Consider the following 20,042-nt stretch of genomic DNA (forward strand, 5'->3'; position numbering starts at 1 on the left):
TCTGGTTGCCAAGTAAACCATCTTAAAGATTTTTATTTGAAAAATTTAAACATACATTCAAATCAGAAAATTAATTTTATTTTCTCTGATAAAGTTAGCACCTACCACACAAACATGTGGCCAGTATTCAAATTGTGCCAGCAAAGTTGTATTAAAATCTTCATTATATGCCTCTCTGTACAAGTGTGGTATCTTCGATAACCATATTCCAGTTTTGAATTGATTTATTATGTCCTTTATTCTTTTTTGAATCTCATTTATATCAGTATTTGAGTTGCGAGGGGGGACTGGTTGCATTAATTGTCTTGGTTCTTTTACATTTTCTGCAAAAGCAAAAACATATTCTTGAGTAAATATAGTTTGAAAGTAACAATAATCAAAACTATTAATAGTATAAAATATGCCAGAGTGTGTTCTATTTAATAAGCCACAATTAAACCAAGGCTTAATTCATCACCCAAGTATTGTAGTAATTACATTTTCTTTGTGAGAAGGGAAGATTCAGAAATCTTTAAATTCAAAAACTGCAACTTTAAAAAAGTTAAAAGCTTATGTAAATATTCAAATAAATACAAATAATGAATTTTCTTTCACCTGTTAAGATACTAGCACAAAGAACCATTATGTTGCAAACTTTAAAGCAAAGTTGGCTGTTGATGTTTGCATATAGATCCATTAATACAGTCAACTGTCATAATAGTTGTGTCTTCCCTGACATAGCACAAGTTCTGTTTTTAGGTGCTAAGAGGAATGAATGTGTTGGTGCTGCTGAATTACTTCAGGTATGCTTCCCCTACAATTCTGTTTTGAAGTTAAGCTCATTATTCTAAATTTAACATAAATGTAACAAAACAGAAAGTAGGGGAATGTATAAATACTACCAATCAATGCAAACACAAATTCCAAACTGATCATAGAACAATGCAACCACTTTATTTTCACCTGCAAAACTTTCAGGTCAGTTTAAATTGTGAAAGTAAATTCAGTTTGATACATTAACACATTTTCATCCGTACTCATAGATAATAGGGCTTTATTTTATTTTTCATAAAATGTGTAAGACTATAGGCCATTAATGCAGAATTCCTTTGCCTCAGAGTATTGCATGAATATAGTAATTGTGATGTCATGGCTCAGAATAATGTATAAACTTTGGTTTGCCTATCTAACTTAGAACTATAGTCTTAGAGGACTTGCCCATCAGCAAATACCTTTTTTTGATATATCGTTACCTAGATAAAGCATGAATGAGAACTACATGTTGACTCTAATAACATACCACTGATGTCCAAAGGCACATTTCTTGTCAAATGAACTTGAAGCTCCTTCTGAAACCTTGGTGGAACCACAAGTCTTCTCTCAGGCCTAAAAAGCAAAGACTCAGGTTTTCATTTTTAAAAAAACTGCAGCTAAACAATCAATATACTATATAGACTCTATACCCGCGTTCTTGTTTTCAGGTGCTATGGCTGTTAAGTTACTACATAAGAGGGCCAATTTGTTTTCAGAAAGTCCTTTTCTGTAAGATCAACTACCACGGAATCCTCTATCTGTGCAGACCTCACTGGCTTCCATCATCAGAAAACACGACAGTTCTTCGGGCTTTCAGGATAAGATTTTCATGAACCTCCTTATCCTTGCATGGTTCAGTGACTCAGCAACACACTCAGAAAATAAGCCAAGAAAACTCTGTTGCTTGTCTTTGCAGAAACAGAACTATCCTAAAAACCCAGGAACTCCAATCTCTAGTAAATTAGGGAAAAAAACTAGAAGGGGGGGGGGATTGTGGCCATTGGCAGAGCATTATACAGTTGTTAAGTAAATTTTGCTCCATTTTATGAACTTTCTTGCCACAGCTGTTAAGTGAATCACTGCAATTGTTAAGTTAGTAACAGTTGTAAAATGAACCTGGCTTCCCCACTGATTTTGCTTGTCAGAAGATTGCAATCACATGACCCCAGGAATGTTACATACTGCAAGTATAAAAAACATGAGCCAATTTATATATTACTGGTACACAATAGCTAAAATATCAGGTCTATCATGGTTGGGCAATATTTGAGGGATCATGAGCCACTATTCAGTCTCTCAATCTTCTGTAATATTACAGAAAATAGTTAATATTGGGTGATCTCTTATTTTGAAAATATAAGGGCTAGCATTTTTAAAAATATACCACATTAATGCAAGTCTCATTTATATAACCACAGGATTTCGTATTTTCATAGATGGGATCACTAATCATGGCTATTTCCATTGGCCCTACAATTCTTAGCTTAATCTAGAATTTACAAAACACTTAACAGAAAATACTTCAATTCCATGCAAATCTACAACTGGGTAATATTTATTAGGTTCAATCAAAACTGTATCAATTTTGTGTTCAATTTCAGTTGGTCCCAATATCCCCCAAACTGTTTTATTTCCTTCCCAGGACCCAATAAAGATATAACTGACTTAAATTGCCTGTTCTCTTGTGCATACCATCCTAAAACAGTGACTATATTTGGCCTTTGGGCATCTACTTTTTTTTTCCTTCTACTTAATTCTCACTTTCCTGTTTTGCTCAATATAGAGCTTGATGGAGAGTTTTGGAGAAGTTCAGATTTTTTTCTGAACCAACAACATATCTTGTTCTTTTAAGTTTGTTGTACAGCAAAGCATTTCATTATAGGCTGCTTCCCAATGCTAGACGCCTTCCCCTACTAGACGCCTATTTCCTAGAGTCATTTCAGGCAAGTTGGGAAAGAGAATATCTAGAATTATAGTTGCTAACTGTCTACAGCTACGTTTGTGTTTATATGGGAAAAAGGGGAAATAATGGACTAACCTAGTATGGAAAACAGAGTATATTTTTAACAGAGGTATACAGAATATTTTGTATTTGAAACAGGGTGTTCCATGTTTTCTTACATAATCCCTCTTCTTCTTTATTAAAAACAGCTATGGTGGAGCAGTGGTTAGAATGCAATACTGCAAGCTAACTCACTGCTCACTCCAGGAATTTGATCCTGACTGACTCAAGGTTGACTCAGCCTTCCATCTTTCTGTAAAATGAGGGCCCAGACTGTTGGGGGGAATATGCAGACTCTGTAAACCAAGGGTCTTCAAACTTGGCAAGTTTAAGACTTGTGGACTTTAACTCCCAGAACTCCTGAGCTAACATGACTGGAGGATGGCTTCTGGGAGTTGAAGTCCACAAGTTTTAAAGCTGTCAAGTTTGAAGACCCCTGCTGTAAACATTTAGAGTGGGCTGTAAAGCACTGTGAAGCTGTATATAAGCCTAAGTGCTATTGCTATTACTATTTCTTTTCATGTCTAAATCACAATGAATTTGGGAGATACATTCTCCACCTAAATTAACTCCTCTGTAAAGGAATTAACAGCTGATTTGGAGAAGTTATGACAGAGACTTTAAAGGAGGAAGAAATCTGTTGTAAAGAAGGAACTTGAACAAGACATTACAGAGTTCAAAAATAGAAGGAAGCATGAGAAAAAAACCCAAAGTACCCTGCCTTGATTTTAATATATGTACAACAGTGACCTGAGATAAAATGGAGGCCTTTAAAATTCTACTAATGTACCCTACAACAATAAACTAACATTCATATAATTATTGTGGTGTTTGTTTCTTGATCTGGCCCACCTCAAAGAGCTGACACTCTCAACTAAAAAGGACTCACAATAATACTAATATATTAGTTTGAAAGCACCATTTTCCTAAAAGCGTAATAGGAGGATTAACAAGGCAATATGAACTAGTCTGAAAAATCCAGTCACAACAGTCCTTGCTGGTCTATCTGTATTATCATTTGATGATCTACAACATCAGCAAACAATACATGGAGAAGTGATGGCACAGCAGCTGAGCTTGTCAATTTTGATTTTTTAGAATGTGAAAGGGGGAAGGGGACAATACTACCAGATCACTAAATATCTGGCATAAAGCTTTTTCTTATAATTGAAATCTACGCAGAATTACAAAACGGGACCTAACAGTTCAGTTTTGACTAACTTTAAAAATGGACTATTGCCCATTTTGAAATCACAGTACTATTTTAGATATATGGAAATTATTTCCCCTCTTCAATAGATTATTCAAGCAGTATAACAACTAAAGGAAATTGGTACAGAGTTTTACCTTCAGTACAGCTATTCATATCTAACATATTAAATTTCTCCTAATATTGTAGAAAGAATCCCCAGAAGCTAATTTTTTGTTTCGAGTTTAGATACATAGTTTAAATTTTATGAAGGCAAATATAGATTATGTGGTTTAGAAATATAGTTTATAAACAAAAGTCTATCGAACAGCTCTCTACACTTAGAATGAAAAATAGTAATTTAAAAGCAAATACGTAAGCTCAATTTACTTTAAATATATAAATACATTGTACAAGTAGTTGTTGATTTACACATAGTTGCTTAATGACTGTTCAAAGTTATGATGGATCTCCACAATTATTGCCCCCCTGTCACATGGTCATATTTTGAGCATTTGGCAACTAGCCCAAAATTATGGTGGTTTTCAGCACCCTACAGAAAGGAAAGGAACAGGCAAAGCTAAGGGGGTAGAGTTAAGTGTCATCAGCTTAGTGTTATTACGTTCCCACAAATGGTCCAAGTCCAAACTCTCTTGAATTCCATTGACCCTTTTTTAGTACTGAACTTTAGTTGATTAGATTCTTGTGTATAGACTTGAATAACCTGTGGTGCAACATAACATATAATCCTGATCCTTTGCACTTAACAGAGTCACATGACCATGATTTATGTTTTTTACTGGAAGTTGGCATTACTTCTGGTTCCTGGCCAAAAAGAAAGCCCACTGGATACAATGGGTCTGTTTAATGGCACATAGTGTTTGTTTGACAATAGTTATAAAACAGTTCATAAAATCAGACTGGTGACATGGTAACCATTTAATGACAAATAGGACTTACTATTGTAATTCTAAGTTCAATTATAGTCATAAATTGAGGACTTACATGTATGCGGTTAGAACTTAAGGCTACATTCTTTACTATTAATGCCTTCACTTCAGTAGCTCTAGAAATAGTCCTATCCTATGTTATCTAACATAATTACATTTGAAATTAACATTAATAAAACCATACTATATTTAAATAATTGGAATAATAATACTTGCTTATGAATAAATATGAAGAAACATTGACTGCAGGCTATCACTTTATAATCAGTTATCTATTTTGCTAGCATAACTCAACCTTATTTCTCTATGGGCCTTTCAGATTGTGTGTATGTACGTATAGATGAGCCGTTAAGAGAAGTTTGATTGTTGGCCACTGCCTGAACAAGTCCCTGCAGTTTTCTTGGCAATGTTATTCAAAGCAGTTTGCTACTGCCCCCTTCCTAGGGATGAGAGAGAGCGAGAAACTGGCCCTAAGTATCCCAGCTGCCTTCATGCTTAAGGCAGGGCTAGAACAGTCTCATTTTTAATCTGGTGCCTCAACCACTGTACCAATCTGGCTCACTTATCAGATTATAAGAAATTTTAAACCAGAACACTGAAAATTAAAGGCCTGTATAAATTAGGAAGTTCCTCTACTTTTCCACATTTCTTTCTTGACTATGTATGTCTAATGTTAACATCCATTTATTTTCTCTGATGGAGATATATGAAGACAGTGAAAAGTGGAGCAATTCATGCATTACACTAAAACATTGCCATCCAAGTATTACCCCTTTATGGAAACATAGAAAATTGATGGCAGAAAAAAACCCTAGTAATCCATCCAGTGTGCCCTTTGGATTTATTTTGTTTTCTTTTAATCAATTTAATTACTTTTAATTATTATTTTTATATTTGTTTTCATTTTTAATTTTTTGTCCAATGATGGATGTTTGTTTATCCCAAGGATGTTTGAACTCATTTGTTTTCTGACTTCCTACTCTCCAGTGGAAAACAAGGAATGTTATTGGTCTATAATTCCTATAATGCTTTCACTTATCATTGAAGTTTATATTTGGAATACCTGCTTATACCATTAAATAGCAATTTCATGTTAAGTATACAGAATTCTAAAATATCACTTCCACCGCCATTGACAAGTTTTCTAACCTGTTCACCATGGTCACGTGTCCTTGTATTAAAACTTCATTAGGTACAGCCATCCCAAATTCAGTGGATAAAGGATATGATGTAAGGTTCATACTAGGATTCACAACTGTTTGATTTCCCTTGCCTCTCAGCAGTGGGACTGTACCCCTCGTAGCCTCTTCTGAAAAACTCATGAACCCAGGTTTTCTTAGAGTGTCCTTTGGTTTGCCTAAAATACAACAAAAATCAACTCATTCTAAGCCTTGTTTTCTTTTTTACCTATGACTATGAAGTATTTCTGTAGAAGTTATTTCTTTACCTGAAGCTGAGAATCTGATAAGTACATTTTACATAAACACTTGATATCTAAAATGTAGAATTAATTTTAATGTTATTAGCTTATATCAGGATTCTGTAATTTCTTTCAGCTTGGGTGATCTCTCTCTTTCCCCCTCTCCCACACAGAGACAGACACAGACAGAGTATTCAATAGGCTACAAAGAGCAAGTCCAAGTAACACAATGATGTCACCAAGTGAGCAAAGTCGAAGCACTTTGACCCTTGTGGTGTATGTCCGACAGAAATAAACATCCAATATATCTTTATTTTGGTAAAGGTAAAAGTTTGCTGTTTTGAAAAATGCCAGTTTGTCACAGATAAAAATTCATGGACAGGGCAAGAATGCATGCAGTCCATGAGCTTATAGGATAGTCATTTTGAAAGAAATATATCCAGTTGTTTCAGAAATCTGTATTTTACAAAATAACCAAATACTGAAGAATGCACTTTTATATCAACTTAATGGATTATGAAGTATCATGGGATTATGAAATTAGAGGCTGAATTACAAAATAGATTATGGCATTATAGGCACAGATCTTCCTTTTCTTTCCAACATTAGCATCTTTACCATGCAGCTGTGAGGGGCGCGCGTAAACTGTCCAAGCGTAAGCACAGTTCACTGCAGTCAGCAGAAATGCCACACTAGAAAAGCTCTGCCATGATTAGCAAGTAGCTAATTCATTCAGTGTGCTCTAGCATGATGTTTTGCAACTGACAAGCTTACCTATTGAGGCGAGGGGGGTTGTATTTTTCAGCCTCATCTGGCAATTCACTTGCCGTTTTGATTTTTTTTTTGAAGTTCTCTGGCAGGCTACAAGCTTAGCAATTCTTGCAGTCTCCTGGCAAACAACAGCATGGCAAGTTACCTACGTCAGGTGGAAAGAAACATAGATGGATTATGTATTAATAAGTTTATATATTCCTAATTATGGGAGATACTTGTTTGTATACTTTATGAAGCCATTTCAAACTTTCTTATCATTGGCTCGGACTGCGCTAAAAAGCAAGCTTAACTTATACCTACACATCTGCCACAACTCTACAGATTATGGTAATGTTAATTTCCAGAAAAGAAAATATGGGACATTATTAGGTACTATGCTCTCCAGTGCCATTTAGAAACATTGCTTTCAGCCTATAGATCATACAATTGGTGCTTTTTAAAAAAATGGCAATCAGATAGGTTACACTGGAGATTGGCATGAATGTTGTCTTTTTGTATCTGTATGGGTACTTTTTGTGGGTTTGGCTGACCTCCACAACCCAGTATAGTATTAACTTTTTGGTTTATCATGAAGCCCTGGAGGCAAACAAACGTTTCTGAGGCTGCAAGAGCTGCTGGAGGCCACAAAGAGAGGGGAAAAGATTGGCGATGAAATCAAGGAGCTGGCATGAAACCCACTGGCTACTTTGGATTGGGCAGCCCTTCCCCCCTCTGAAGTTGGTACAAAAGCTGGGGTCTTCCTGGCCTCACAACTCCTGCAAGAAAAGCAGGTGTGAATAAGAAAGACTTTGCATAATTTCATCTGGTGCATCTTTTGCACCCTTTTCCTAGATCAGTCCTTCAGTCAATAGTGTCCTAGTCTACCTGTGGCTTCTTTACTGTAATGTTCTCTACATGGAACCGTCTTTGAATAGCAAAGGTTCAATATATTTCAGAATGTGACGGTGTGAGCAGCAAAAGACATGCCTCAGTATACCTGTGTAACATTTTGGGTTCATGAGCTACAGTGGTTGCCCTTTTTTTTCTGGGTGGCGTTCAAGGTATTGGTTGCTGTCTATAAAGCCCCATCCAGCACAGGGCCAGGTTACTTGAGGGACTGTCTCCCACAATAATCTGCCCAGCCAATCTGATTCTACAGGGTTGGCATTCCCTAGGTGCCTTTGAATAAATAATGCCATCTATCAGGGCTATGGAAGCACACCTTCTCTGTAGCAGGACCTGCATTCTGGAAAGAGGTCTAACCAAGATCTGGATGCTGTTGTTTAAAAGAGCCAAAAAAACCTGGCTCTTCACCCAGGCCTGGGGCAAGGGAGTGCACTTGCCATATTTAATGTTTTATTAATTTTATTGTAATTTGATTGTTGGGAATGACCCAGTCACTCAGAGTCAGATGGTATGCAAGTTTAAAATGTTATTTGTTACCTTTAAAACATGTACATTTCCTCAAGTTTGGGGGCAGTGCTCAAAAAATTTAGACGGATCTTTGTATATGTATTACAAATAAAATAAAGACTACAGTACATAGTTATCCCACCATGTGAACTATACAAGGACAGTCATTAAGTATGTACAAATACCTGGATATAGGCTTTGTTTTGTGTTAAAATAATCACAATACAGCTCTAACAAGTTTCCATTTGTGGAATGTTTAGAGTTATTGCACATTACATACAGCTTAATTATAAAGAAAAGGTATCTCACCTCACCACTTCTGCTACATTCAATTCTGACAACTCCAGGAATGCTCTTCAAATATCCCTCTAATGTAGCATGTCCCAGCTGCTTAAAAGGAATCCAATCTCCAGTTAAAGATTTATATTCCCCTTGCAAATAGGAAAAGGGCACTCCACTTTTATGAGACTGGAGAACAGCTCGAAGCATTTTTGCTACTAGATCTGCTTCCTGCATCTTTATCTGCAATAGAAATACACTTGAATTTTACATGGAAATTTGGCAAGCATTGTGAGAGTTTGAAGCATTAATATGCAAGAAATTCAGTGGTAGTATATTCAGAATTTAAAACTAAATATCCCATCACACTAGGGAGATGGGTTAATTATTTTGTAATAACAAAGCACCCCAAAATAAAAAGATTGTGCAGGACTGTTGAAAAGAATACCTTGCATTTATCAGCTTCTGAAGGAAAAAATAGAAATGTAACAAGTGAAAGCAATAATAGTTTTCCTAAAATACAAACTATCCATGCTTAGAACCATTTTCCCCCATAGAAAAATATATAGGAGATAAAATTTATAATTTTTGAAGTATGATACAAAAATATCTTCTTTAAAAAGCCAATAGATATTGTTTATCTTGTTGAGGTAGAACCATAAACATAAATCAAATCTTTAATCTCCTAAACTATACAGGTGGAGTAAACTTTTTTTAAGCTCCTACTCCTAGTCAAATTTCCCTTTTTTATATAAAGCTGCATTCATATCCATCATACACCATAAAGGACTATATAAACTATAGCACTCTTTTAAAATGAGTTCCTATCACAGGAAGTCCAGAGTTCTTCCCTGAAATATTTTATGGGCAATATGGGCCAAGTTTTCATTACATTATTCTATCCTCTTGGAATGGAGTACACAAAATATAAGAAATAAATGAATCCCTTTCAACAACTAAAATAACCAGAGAATAAACAATCATTGGAATAGTCCATTTATCAAAAAAAGAACTTTTGACTTGGGAAAATTGAAAGAAAATGCATAATACCCATTAGAGATTTAGCAGGCATTTTACTTGATAGTCATTTGAAAAGCAGAAAAAAGCACTTCTGCATTCCACCAAATGCTACCAGCTTTCAGTACATTTCTGCAGCCAATCTTCCCATGTATCGTTATTATATCAGCCCCACTATTGTGCGTATCAGAAAGACAAAATGTTTCCTTTACTGTTCTTTTAAAATATAGAATATCCTCAAAAATAACTTCCACATGTAGAAGAGTTTGGCACATATAAATATTGTTAAAATACTAAGTAGGAGATAACTTCCATTGTTTATTTGACGCATTCAGTCCATCATCTACATATGAAATGCTGAATCATGCCCAAATCCAGTAGTATAGTTAACTTCAAATTTTAGGGGGAAATTCCAATTTCCTAAGTACCTTGATTCATTAACCCAAGCTTAAAACTGAACAAACTGCTTTAAAAAACAAGCAAATGCTTTTAGTTAATTTGACTCCATGTTGCAAGGAGAAAGGAATGAAAACTCATGATCCAAAGCTCTTTGTACCCAATGGCAATAAGGGATAACAAACAAGGAATTGCTATATATCACATAATAGCTAGTGAGTCTTCAAGATACTGTTAACATCAGCAGCTATATAAAAGATAGTAATTCTGAATAGATTTGCAAGATGAACCCAAACTAAAAGCTGAACCATCAGAAATCAGGAAAAAAATCCCATCTGCAAGACTATTGATATTTCCTAACACAAACTTGACAAATAAAATCATCAAATCTCAGTGTGATCTTGCTTATCAGACAAACTAATAAATGCTGACCCAAGCCAATGGCAACATCAAAGGCAAAAAATTACCCAAGGATTGTCAATCATCCCTATAAATACATTCATTAGGCTTTTTCTTATAGATTTCATTTCACATTTAGGTTACACATCTTTGTGCCTTTAACAATAATGCTAAGTATAAACTTCAGGGTTTTTTTTATTAACGCCTCTTTGGAAGTATGAATAAAAATAAGCTCCACGCATCATTATTGCAAAGAAAAAAAAAACAACCGAAAGCAATGAAGCTGGAACAAGACACAGGTTGCAAGGTTTGTTTTTTTTAAAAAAAACTTGGGATGGCATGAAGGGAGCGAGAAAGAAGGGAACGAAAAGTAAGTAATGCTAAAAGTGATGCCTAGCAGCAGCAGCAGCAACGAGCGTGTTCATCTCTCTCCCTCCCGTTTTTCCCCACAGCACCAACGATTGCAATTAAATAGAAACGGCAGAGAGGAGAAACGAATAACGAAAGTGTAAAGAGTATTTATGCAAGTAATTATTTTGAGCACGGATACAGAAAGTATAACCCACCCACCCCCTTCGATATTTTAAGTCTCGGGGACTCCTCCTAATACAGAGTCATGCACGAACCGCCCTTTTGATCCCGGGGAATCCGCGGGAGAATAAGTATTTATTCCCAGCCGGAGTTAGGCTACTTGACTAGACGTCGCCGCAACGATTTTTCATTTTAAAAAAAAAAAAAAGGAAGGGGGGAAGCTGTACTTCGGCCGGCTCAGGTAGACCCCCCTCTGCAGTCCTCCTTCCTGCAGAAAACGGCCGTTCCCTGAGCTAAGAAGGCAAGGAATGCGCCCAATTCCTAGGACTACCCCAATGGTCCCAATTCGCCGCGGAGAGGGCGGCTCCCCCTCGGCGCTTTGACTTCCCGTGGCCCGCCGGCCTCAATGCCGGGTGGGACCACTAGAAGGCCACTTACCTGCTTCTCAGCGGCGCTCCTGTGCCGGCCACCGCAGGACCCTCCACCTTCTCCTCCTCCCCCAACTTCTCCCTCAGCTTCGAAATGACGGCGCCTCCACACTCAGCAAAAAAAAATAAAAAAAAATAGAATGTTGAAGAAACACACGCACACAGAGGGGGGACAGCGTATAAAACGTCCGCGCCTGCGTACTAGCCCTGGCTCCGGCGACCAACCACGCCCTCGACCTCCAACACGTGAAGGCCGCCAATAGGATTAGGGCCTTCTTAGTAGGCGGTTTGTAACTGATTATCAGTATATAGGCTGACCTTCCCCCAATCGGGCGTTTTCCTTACACCCTTGCTTAAGTTGGGAGTGCTTTCATTTGGCAGTGCTTATGAATATTTACTTCATTTGAGCTCCAAGTTAATTTCTGGACACCAATACAGCACGTAGAATATGATTTGTGAGGGCTTTGATCGGGTGTGAGATGCTTTTTTGCCTCAAGTATTAAGTAGAAGTCTCTCTCTCTCTCTCTCTCTCTCTCTCTCTCTCTCTCTCTATTTAGCTACTGGTTCTGTTCATACAACAGGCCAAACTATATTTTTGTTATATTAGGTAGGTTTGCACAGCATATTAGATTACAAGCTATCATACTGATTTAGTTAGTGCAAGACACTGATCTATCAAAAAGTCAACCACATTTAACACATTTAACACATTCTTCGGCTCAGTATTTGTAAACAGCAATGGATCATGCCCAGTATTTCCTAGCCGTACCACAGATAACAACAATGATCTAATACATATCGATTTCACAGAAGACAATGTTGAAAAAGCACTACGCAACCTAAAACCATCTCTATCTATTGGACCGGATGGAATATGTGCCTACTTCTTAAGAAAGCTATCCACTGCCATAGCCAAACCTCTAAGCATAATCTTTGAAAAATCTTTCAGAACCAGCTCCTTGCCTAACCTATGGTCACAAGCCACAGTCATCCCCATCTTCAAAAAGGGAGACCCAAGCCTAGTTGAAAATTACAGGCCAATCTCCTTATGCTGCGTCACCTGTAAAATCATGGAATCAATTATTAACCAATCCATCATCCTTCACTTAGAGACAAATAACCTACTCTCCAATAAACAATTTGGCTTCAGAAAAAAACTATCCTGTAATCTGCAACTCTTACACTGCAAAAACATATGGACGACACAACTCGACCAGGGCAAAGCAATAGACGCAATCTACATAGACTTCTGTAAAGCCTTTGATTCAGTGGTACACGACAAACTACTCCTAAAAATAAAATCCTATGGTATCTCTGGACAACTGAATAACTGGATAGAAGCATTCCTGTCAAACAGACAACAAATGGTCAAAATCGGGAGCGTACTATCAAATCCAGTACCTGTCAATAGTGGAGTTCCCCAAGGCAGTGTTCTAGGACCAACTCTCTTCATACTCTACATAAACGACCTCTGTGATCATATTAAGAGCAATTGCGTTCTCTTCGCTGATGATGTAAAGCTGTTCAATACCACAGACAATACTGCTACCCTACAAAAAGATCTTGACTATGTATCAGAGTGGTCAAACAAATGGCAACTTCAAATCTCAACAAATAAATGCTCTGTCTTACATATTGGCAAAAAAATCAGAAAATAAAATACAAGCTGAATAGTCAAGATCTTGTTGATGACTCAAGCTCTGTAAAGGACCTTGGAATACTCACCTCTAATGATCTAAGTGCTAGAGCCCACTGCAACTACATAGCCAAAAAGGCATTAAGAGTTGTTAACCTAATCCTACGTAGCTTTTTCTCTGGTAATATCACACTACTAACCAGAGCATACAAAACATTTGCTAGACCAATACTCGAATACAGTTCATCAGTCTGGAACCCACACTACGTATCTGATATTAGCACAATTGAGAAAGTCCAGAAATATTTCACAAGAAGAGTTCTCCACTCCTCTACTCGTTGTAGAATACCTTATGCCACCAGACTTGAAATTCTAGAACTTGAAAACCTTGAATTACGCGTCTTCGGTCTGACTTAAGCATGGTATATAAAATCATACATTGCAATGTCCTACCTGTCAATGAATACTTCAGCTTCAACCATAACAACACAAGAGCACACAATAGATACAAACTCAAAGTAAACCGCACCAAACTTGATTGCAGGAAATACGACTTCAGCAATAGAGTGGTCAATGTCTGGAATACTCTACCCGACTCTGTAGTTTCTTCCCCAAACCCCAAAAACTTTAACCTTAGATTGTCTACTATTGACCTCACCCCTTTCCTAAGAGGTCTGTAGGGGGCGTGCATAAGCGCACCAACGTGCCTACCGTCCCTGTCCTATTGTTTCTCCTATTCTTTTATTTTTCTTATATGTACCCATTTCATGTATTCACAACTATGTATACATTTATACTTATTATCTTGTAAACAATTGGCAAATCAAATAAATAAATAAATAAATAAATTTAGCTAAGCATTTTTTTTAAAGACATGTATGTTGATGAAAATATAGCTTTGTATTTTTGAAACTTTAATATTTTTACAGGACACTCATTTTTTAAAAAATGGATGCAGGTTTTGCTCCACTGAACTTTAAAAAGTATCATAAATCAAACTCAGTAAAGTTCATGGCTGAAAACACTACAAACCTTCCTATGCTTTCTTAGTTAACAAATATGATAAAAGTTTGAGGTTCAATTCTAATGAGTTTGCACCATACAGGTAGTCCTCAACTTACAACAGTTCATTTAGTGACTGTTCAAAGTTACAATGGCACTGAAAAAAGTGATGTAGAAAGTTAGTACCCACCCCTCTCCTAGAAGAATGTAATATTCTAGGAAATATTAAAAAGGCAGAATATTATATTTCCCTGGATGAAGAAAAGGAGAAATATGTTTTAAAAGACAAAGCAGCTTCCTGCAGCTCCCTGCCCCCCCCCTTTAGCTCCAGAGTGATGGGATTAAGACATGGCCCTCAGGAAATGATAGGATAACCCATCTCACCACATGGTCTGGGAAGATTGAATTAGCCAGCACTCAGGTGAAGCCATGTGGTCCAGACAAAGTCTACAAAGTTAGCTAAGACCCCAGCACCTGGGAGTCGGACAGCCAATGTGATACATTTCTTACACAGGAACAGGAAACACTAAGGTGTTAGGGTATGAAACCAAGGGATTCTCAGCATCCCTTTCCTTTTCGTTCAGGAGCTCTGAGGCATGTGGTCCTGTCCACCATTAAACCTTTCCAAGCAACTTCCATGAATCCAGTGTCTTTTTCCCCACTTGGAACTGGACCCAGAAGGATATTGCTTCCAACAGTGACTTATGATCATTTTTCACACTTATGACCACTGCAGCAGCCCCATGTTCAAAACTCTGCTGCTTGACAGTTGACTCATTCATGATGATTGCAGTGTGCCAGGGTCATGCAATCCCCTTTTGCAACCTTTGGACAAGCAAAGTCAAAGGGAAAATTAGATCTGTCTAATGACATTGTCACTAACTTCACACCTGCAGTGATTCACTTAACAACTGGGGCAAGAAAGGTTGTAAAACTGGGCAAAATTCACTTAACAAATGTTTCACTTTACAAGAAAAATTTTGGGTTCAATTGTGGTCTACCTGTACTTTATGTGTGCAATTGTAAATATTCTGATGCTACCACCACATGGCAATATTAACTGTCAGCAACATTCATACACCTTAGGCAGTAGTTTGAATCTTAGTTTTATCTGAAATGTTATTTCTTTCTCCTTGTTGCATTATATATATTTACCTGAACAAATTCTGTGTTTGGACTATAATTTCAGCCTCTAGATCAGTGTTTCTCAGCCTTTACAACTTTCAGATGTGTTCACTTCAATTCCTAGAGTTCCCTAGCATCTCTTCAAGCCACCAAAGTTGAGAAACCCTGCCCTAATTCTAGCCATCTTGTCATAAGAGGTCCATAAGTTTTTGATAGTGCAATATCCAAAGTGAAGGGAAACCCTACGTATCTCTAAAGCAATGAAAGTGGCATTGAGATTGAGCATACAGATAGTCTTCAATTTATAATACAACCATTACTTTAGCAACCGTTAGTAATAGTTAGGTGAAGGTGCTGGCCTAGAAGCCAATATATTGTTAATTCTACTCAAACCTTCGGCATGAAAGCCAGCTAGGTGGACTTCTGGTTGGGCGCTGTGTCGGTGCGGACCTGAGGAGCTGATCGCCGCTCTGAAAGATTTTGATTTTCGCTAGTTGGTGGCTTTTTGGAGCGTGTTGGACCTCGGAGGGGTAGGCAAAAGAAAGGGAAAGACACGGAGGTCTTGGGGAGGTGCCGCGATCCCAGAGACTGGAAGAAGAACCCCCTGAAAACCAACGGCAGAAGAGGGAGATTGTGACAACCATGACGATTTGAACCAGAGACATAGCAGCCCAGCCAAAGCGAAAAGAGGGAAATAGCAGGCTGAGCACTGGAAAGGCATATTTAAAGAAGATTTTCAGAATATTGGTATATATTGTGAAGGAAGCTCCGAATTGAGTGGTGTGATGAAGCGGCGGAGTTATTGACAGGAGCGCTGACTTAAACAATGGCAGAAATTTATGCTGACTAATGGAATCATGAAACCTGAGGAGACGAAGGGTGAGATAATAACATTTGCTTTGCGAGTGGAGGAGTGAACTATAGAACCTTATTGTCCGTTTATTTGAGAAGTGGGGAAAGAAAGGAAAAGAAGTGAAAGTGATTAAGTGGTATAGGAAAATGAAAGGACAATTAAGCGTGTAAAATTTGGAAACGAACTTTTGATGCATTGAAAGATTGGAAGAAAGGACTGGGGAAAAGAAACTTTAATTTGATAAATATTAATAGACAATCCTGACAACAAAATAAGAAAGATTTATTTAAGGTTTATAAGTGGAACTGTGACTGTGTGGGAATAAAAGAACAAAAGAGTAACAAGAAAATACACAAACAGAGAAAGTGACTGTGCAACTTGGAATGAGGACATTTTGAATTAAGAGTTGTTGTAAGATAATTAACAAAAAAACCACCTCTGGATCTGATTTAATAGATATTGGTAAGATACAAACCTATTTAAGTGACATTGGTAGAAAACTAATTTGATAGAGGTAAATACAGTATATTAGAAATTTGTATACAGAATATTGCTTAATACTGATTGAACTTTTTGGATTAATTGAATAATTGTTGGAAAGTGATTCTATCAGCATATGAATTAGATGGTCAAAGAATAATTATATAGTATTATTTTTATCTTATTGTTCTACTGATAAATTATACCAATCAATTTTTGTTTAAAAGTACTATATAAGAAATCTAGGGGGGGGGGAAGAAATCAGACTTACTTACTTTGATTAAATATATATCCTTAAGGAAATAGTTAAATTCATATATTTAAATATATTAATGAGCTGGGTGCTTTAACTATTTACATTAATTACGTGATTATATAGCTTTGATGTTTTCTGATTAAGCATACTGGTATCTATTTAATTGTATTTATAGTGGATTAACTATATATATATTGGATTAATATTTAACTCTCCAAACCTTATAATATTTGACCAGTTAAGAAATAGAAATAAGATCTCTCCTGCGCAAATCTTAGTCCAGCTGAGTCGTCCTCTTCGGGGTGGCCATTTTAGACCACCGCTACAGTCGTCTTCGGGAGGAAAAAAACCAAGCCCGGGGGGGGGGGGGAGATGCGGCTCCCCACAATCAGGCTTGCTGCTTCCTCTTACTCCGCTGCCCCTCCAAGGCAGTTTCAGCCCCTAATCAAAATGATTGGGGGCTCTCCGACAAAAGAGCACAAACGATAGCCGCAGAGAGTTGCGATCTACCCTCCGTCGGCGAGGAGGCGAGAAGATTTGTGCAGGAGGGAAGAAAGAGGTGGATAACATCTGAACCGGGACAACTGGGCAATGTAACTAAATAAAAGTACCCCGGGATTAAGGTAACATAGAATTTTTAAGAAAAAAAAAGTGAGCGGCGAAATTACAAAGGGATAGAGAAAAAAAAATATTTTTGACAGCTAAATGGGGCTTCAAACCGGGAAAGGAAGAAGCTGGAATTAAAGATTTAATAAAATTGGACTAAAATAATTTGGGAATAAACAAGTATAAAACTAACCTGGACTTAAGATTGTCAAAGAATAATAACAACAAAGTTCACAAATTGGAGACTGGACTGTGCTGGAATATTGAGGTTCGAAAAACCTTAAATAAAAAAATAGGGGAAAAAGGTGAAGACTTTGTATAATGGAGAGTGTCACCTTTTGATAAAAATTTGGTTCAAATAAAAGGGAAAGCATCCTGTTTTTGGAATGAACTGGTGTGGATATAACATTACAGAAATATTGAAACAAAGTAAGAATTCTAGAAAGTGAAAGCAGAACCAGAATAAAGGAAAAAGCAAGGAAAGATTGTTTGTGGGACTGATTGACGTTTTTGGTATAAACCCTGGACTGGAATAACTGAGAACCTTAAAAAACTGAAAGAAGAAAGAAGGAAAGTAAAAGTAGTTTCTTTTTGTGGATTTTAACGATCATAAAATATAAGAATGATGATATCTCTTCGGGAATTAAAAATGGAACTTAAAAATATGAGAGAATTACTACAGGAAAGAGGCGAATCACTTTGCTCTGTGCTAGAAAAAATGGAAATGGCAACTGAAGAACAAGAAGAAAGATTTTCAGAGGAGGAGGAATTGACTCAAGGAGAAGACATTTTAAATAGACAATTAACACAAAGAACGCTACAAAGAAGTGGGGAAAGAAGGAAGGTTAAAAAGTTGAGTTTTAAGAAGGCAATTAAAAGAGGGAATACCTGTGAAGTCAGGAAAGGCAGGAAGATTCAGCAGAGAAGGGGAAAGGAAGATATTAAGAAAGAGAGGGATATAAACTGGAATGAGAAAAGATATGGGGAAAAGAGGGGGAGGAGAAGCAGTAAGAAACAGGCATGTGAAAGAAAGAAACACAGAACTAGTAAAATGTTGAAAAGAAATTGTTTTTTCAGAGATAATGGTTGATGAATTAAAAAGGGGATTCTGCAGGGTGACAAGGGGTAATAAGAATATTTCTGCAATTAAAAATATTTAGAAAATAGGGTAATATAGATACTGATGACTTATTAATGGGGGGGGGGGAAATATGCTGTGGAATCTAATTGAAAAGATGTAATGATTAATGGTTGATTGGGAATTGAGATGAGGGTATAAAGGTATATTCTAATCATTAAGGTGTCACACTCAAAATAGTAAAAGAGGGGAAACCTATACTTGTTATTTTTTTTTTGTGTGTGTGTGTTAAAATTTGTATTAATTTAGAATTTATTTTAAAAAAAGTATAATGGAAAGGGAATATGACAGACTAAAGAACCAGCTAAATTAATAAGTTTAATATAGATTATTAAAAGCAAGGAGAGACATTGGTAACTTCATTATTACTACTATTAGGCAAATAAATATTGTTTATTTTTATTTTTAAAATAAATATTAAGGATTATATTTGAAATAATTTAAATGAAATAAAAAGGTGTTTAGATTGAGATTAATGAAATAATTTAGAATTAAACTTTATTATTATTATTATTAGGCAAACACATATTGTTTATCTTTGTTTAAAAACAAATACTAAAGGATTATATTTGAAATAATTGAAATGAAACAAAAAGATGTTTCGATTGAGATTAATGAAAGAGGCTAGAATTAATGTGTTTGTTTCTCTCCTTACTGAAAATTTGGAATGGAAAAGGTAATAATAGAATTAAGTATGCATATATAAATGTTTAATTGCTGTCATATTTGTATGTAAAGGTGATGACCCGGAAATATGTTGCCCACTAAAAAGAGATTTTTATTTTTAATGTGAAAAACTGAATAAAGTTTGTTAAAAAAAAAGAAAGAAATAGAAATAAGATCTGTCTGGGACTATCTATAATAGAAAACTCTTATTTAACAATAGATGTATGAATATGTATACTGTATTTAAAGGAAAAGACAATATAACTCTACTAGGGATAGTTGATGGTGGATTGGAGAGAGCTTCTACAAATAGTTAACATGGCAACAATAACTACAAATGTAAAATCAGGGAAGAAACCTACAACAGTGACATCTTCACCTCTGGGACAGAGATCGATTGACGCAATGTTACTGGTGGAAAAGACAAGTTCCACACAAAGTTTTCAGGCAGTACAGTCAACACTTGCTATGATGCAGGAAATGATGGTAAAAACCCATAAACTGATAGCGAGGAATCACAAGGACATGAAATTGGAAATGAGAATGGAAATAGGAAGAGTGAAGAACAAGATGCAAAATTTGGATAACAAAATCGGAAAGAGGCAGGAGACAATGACAAAAAATGAACAAAAATTAAACACAGTAGAGGCAAGAACTGAGGTGGTGGAAAAGAGATTAGAGGAATCGGAACAAAATTGGAAAGTCTTGTAT

General features: G+C 36.4%; 1 protein-coding gene across 3 annotated transcripts in view; it reads right to left on the reverse strand.

Moving 5' to 3' along the window:
* Nucleotides 1-20,042, reverse strand: part of TDRD7 (tudor domain containing 7) — a 47,299-nt gene that overhangs the window by 22,801 nt on the left and 4,456 nt on the right. For 2 of the 3 annotated variants that reach the window (XM_087957394.1, XM_026672934.2), the window contains exons 2-6: nucleotides 8,829-9,041; nucleotides 7,128-7,269; nucleotides 6,083-6,290; nucleotides 1,280-1,365; nucleotides 106-323 (exon numbers count right to left, since the gene is read on the reverse strand). In XM_087957394.1, coding sequence (XP_087813520.1) covers nucleotides 106-323; nucleotides 1,280-1,365; nucleotides 6,083-6,290; nucleotides 7,128-7,269; nucleotides 8,829-9,035 — 861 coding nt within the window. In that variant the 5' untranslated portion in view covers nucleotides 9,036-9,041. Of the gene's footprint in view, nucleotides 1-105; nucleotides 324-1,279; nucleotides 1,366-6,082; nucleotides 6,291-7,127; nucleotides 7,270-8,828; nucleotides 9,042-11,579; nucleotides 11,804-20,042 lie in introns of those variants that run through there. The other variant, XM_026672933.2, reaches the window with a different exon arrangement.

This window comes from Notechis scutatus, chromosome 2 (assembly GCF_049901735.1).
Source record: "Notechis scutatus isolate UNSWTSFEM ecotype Mainland chromosome 2, rNotScu1.2, whole genome shotgun sequence".
Classification (NCBI taxonomy): domain Eukaryota; kingdom Metazoa; phylum Chordata; class Lepidosauria; order Squamata; family Elapidae; genus Notechis; species Notechis scutatus.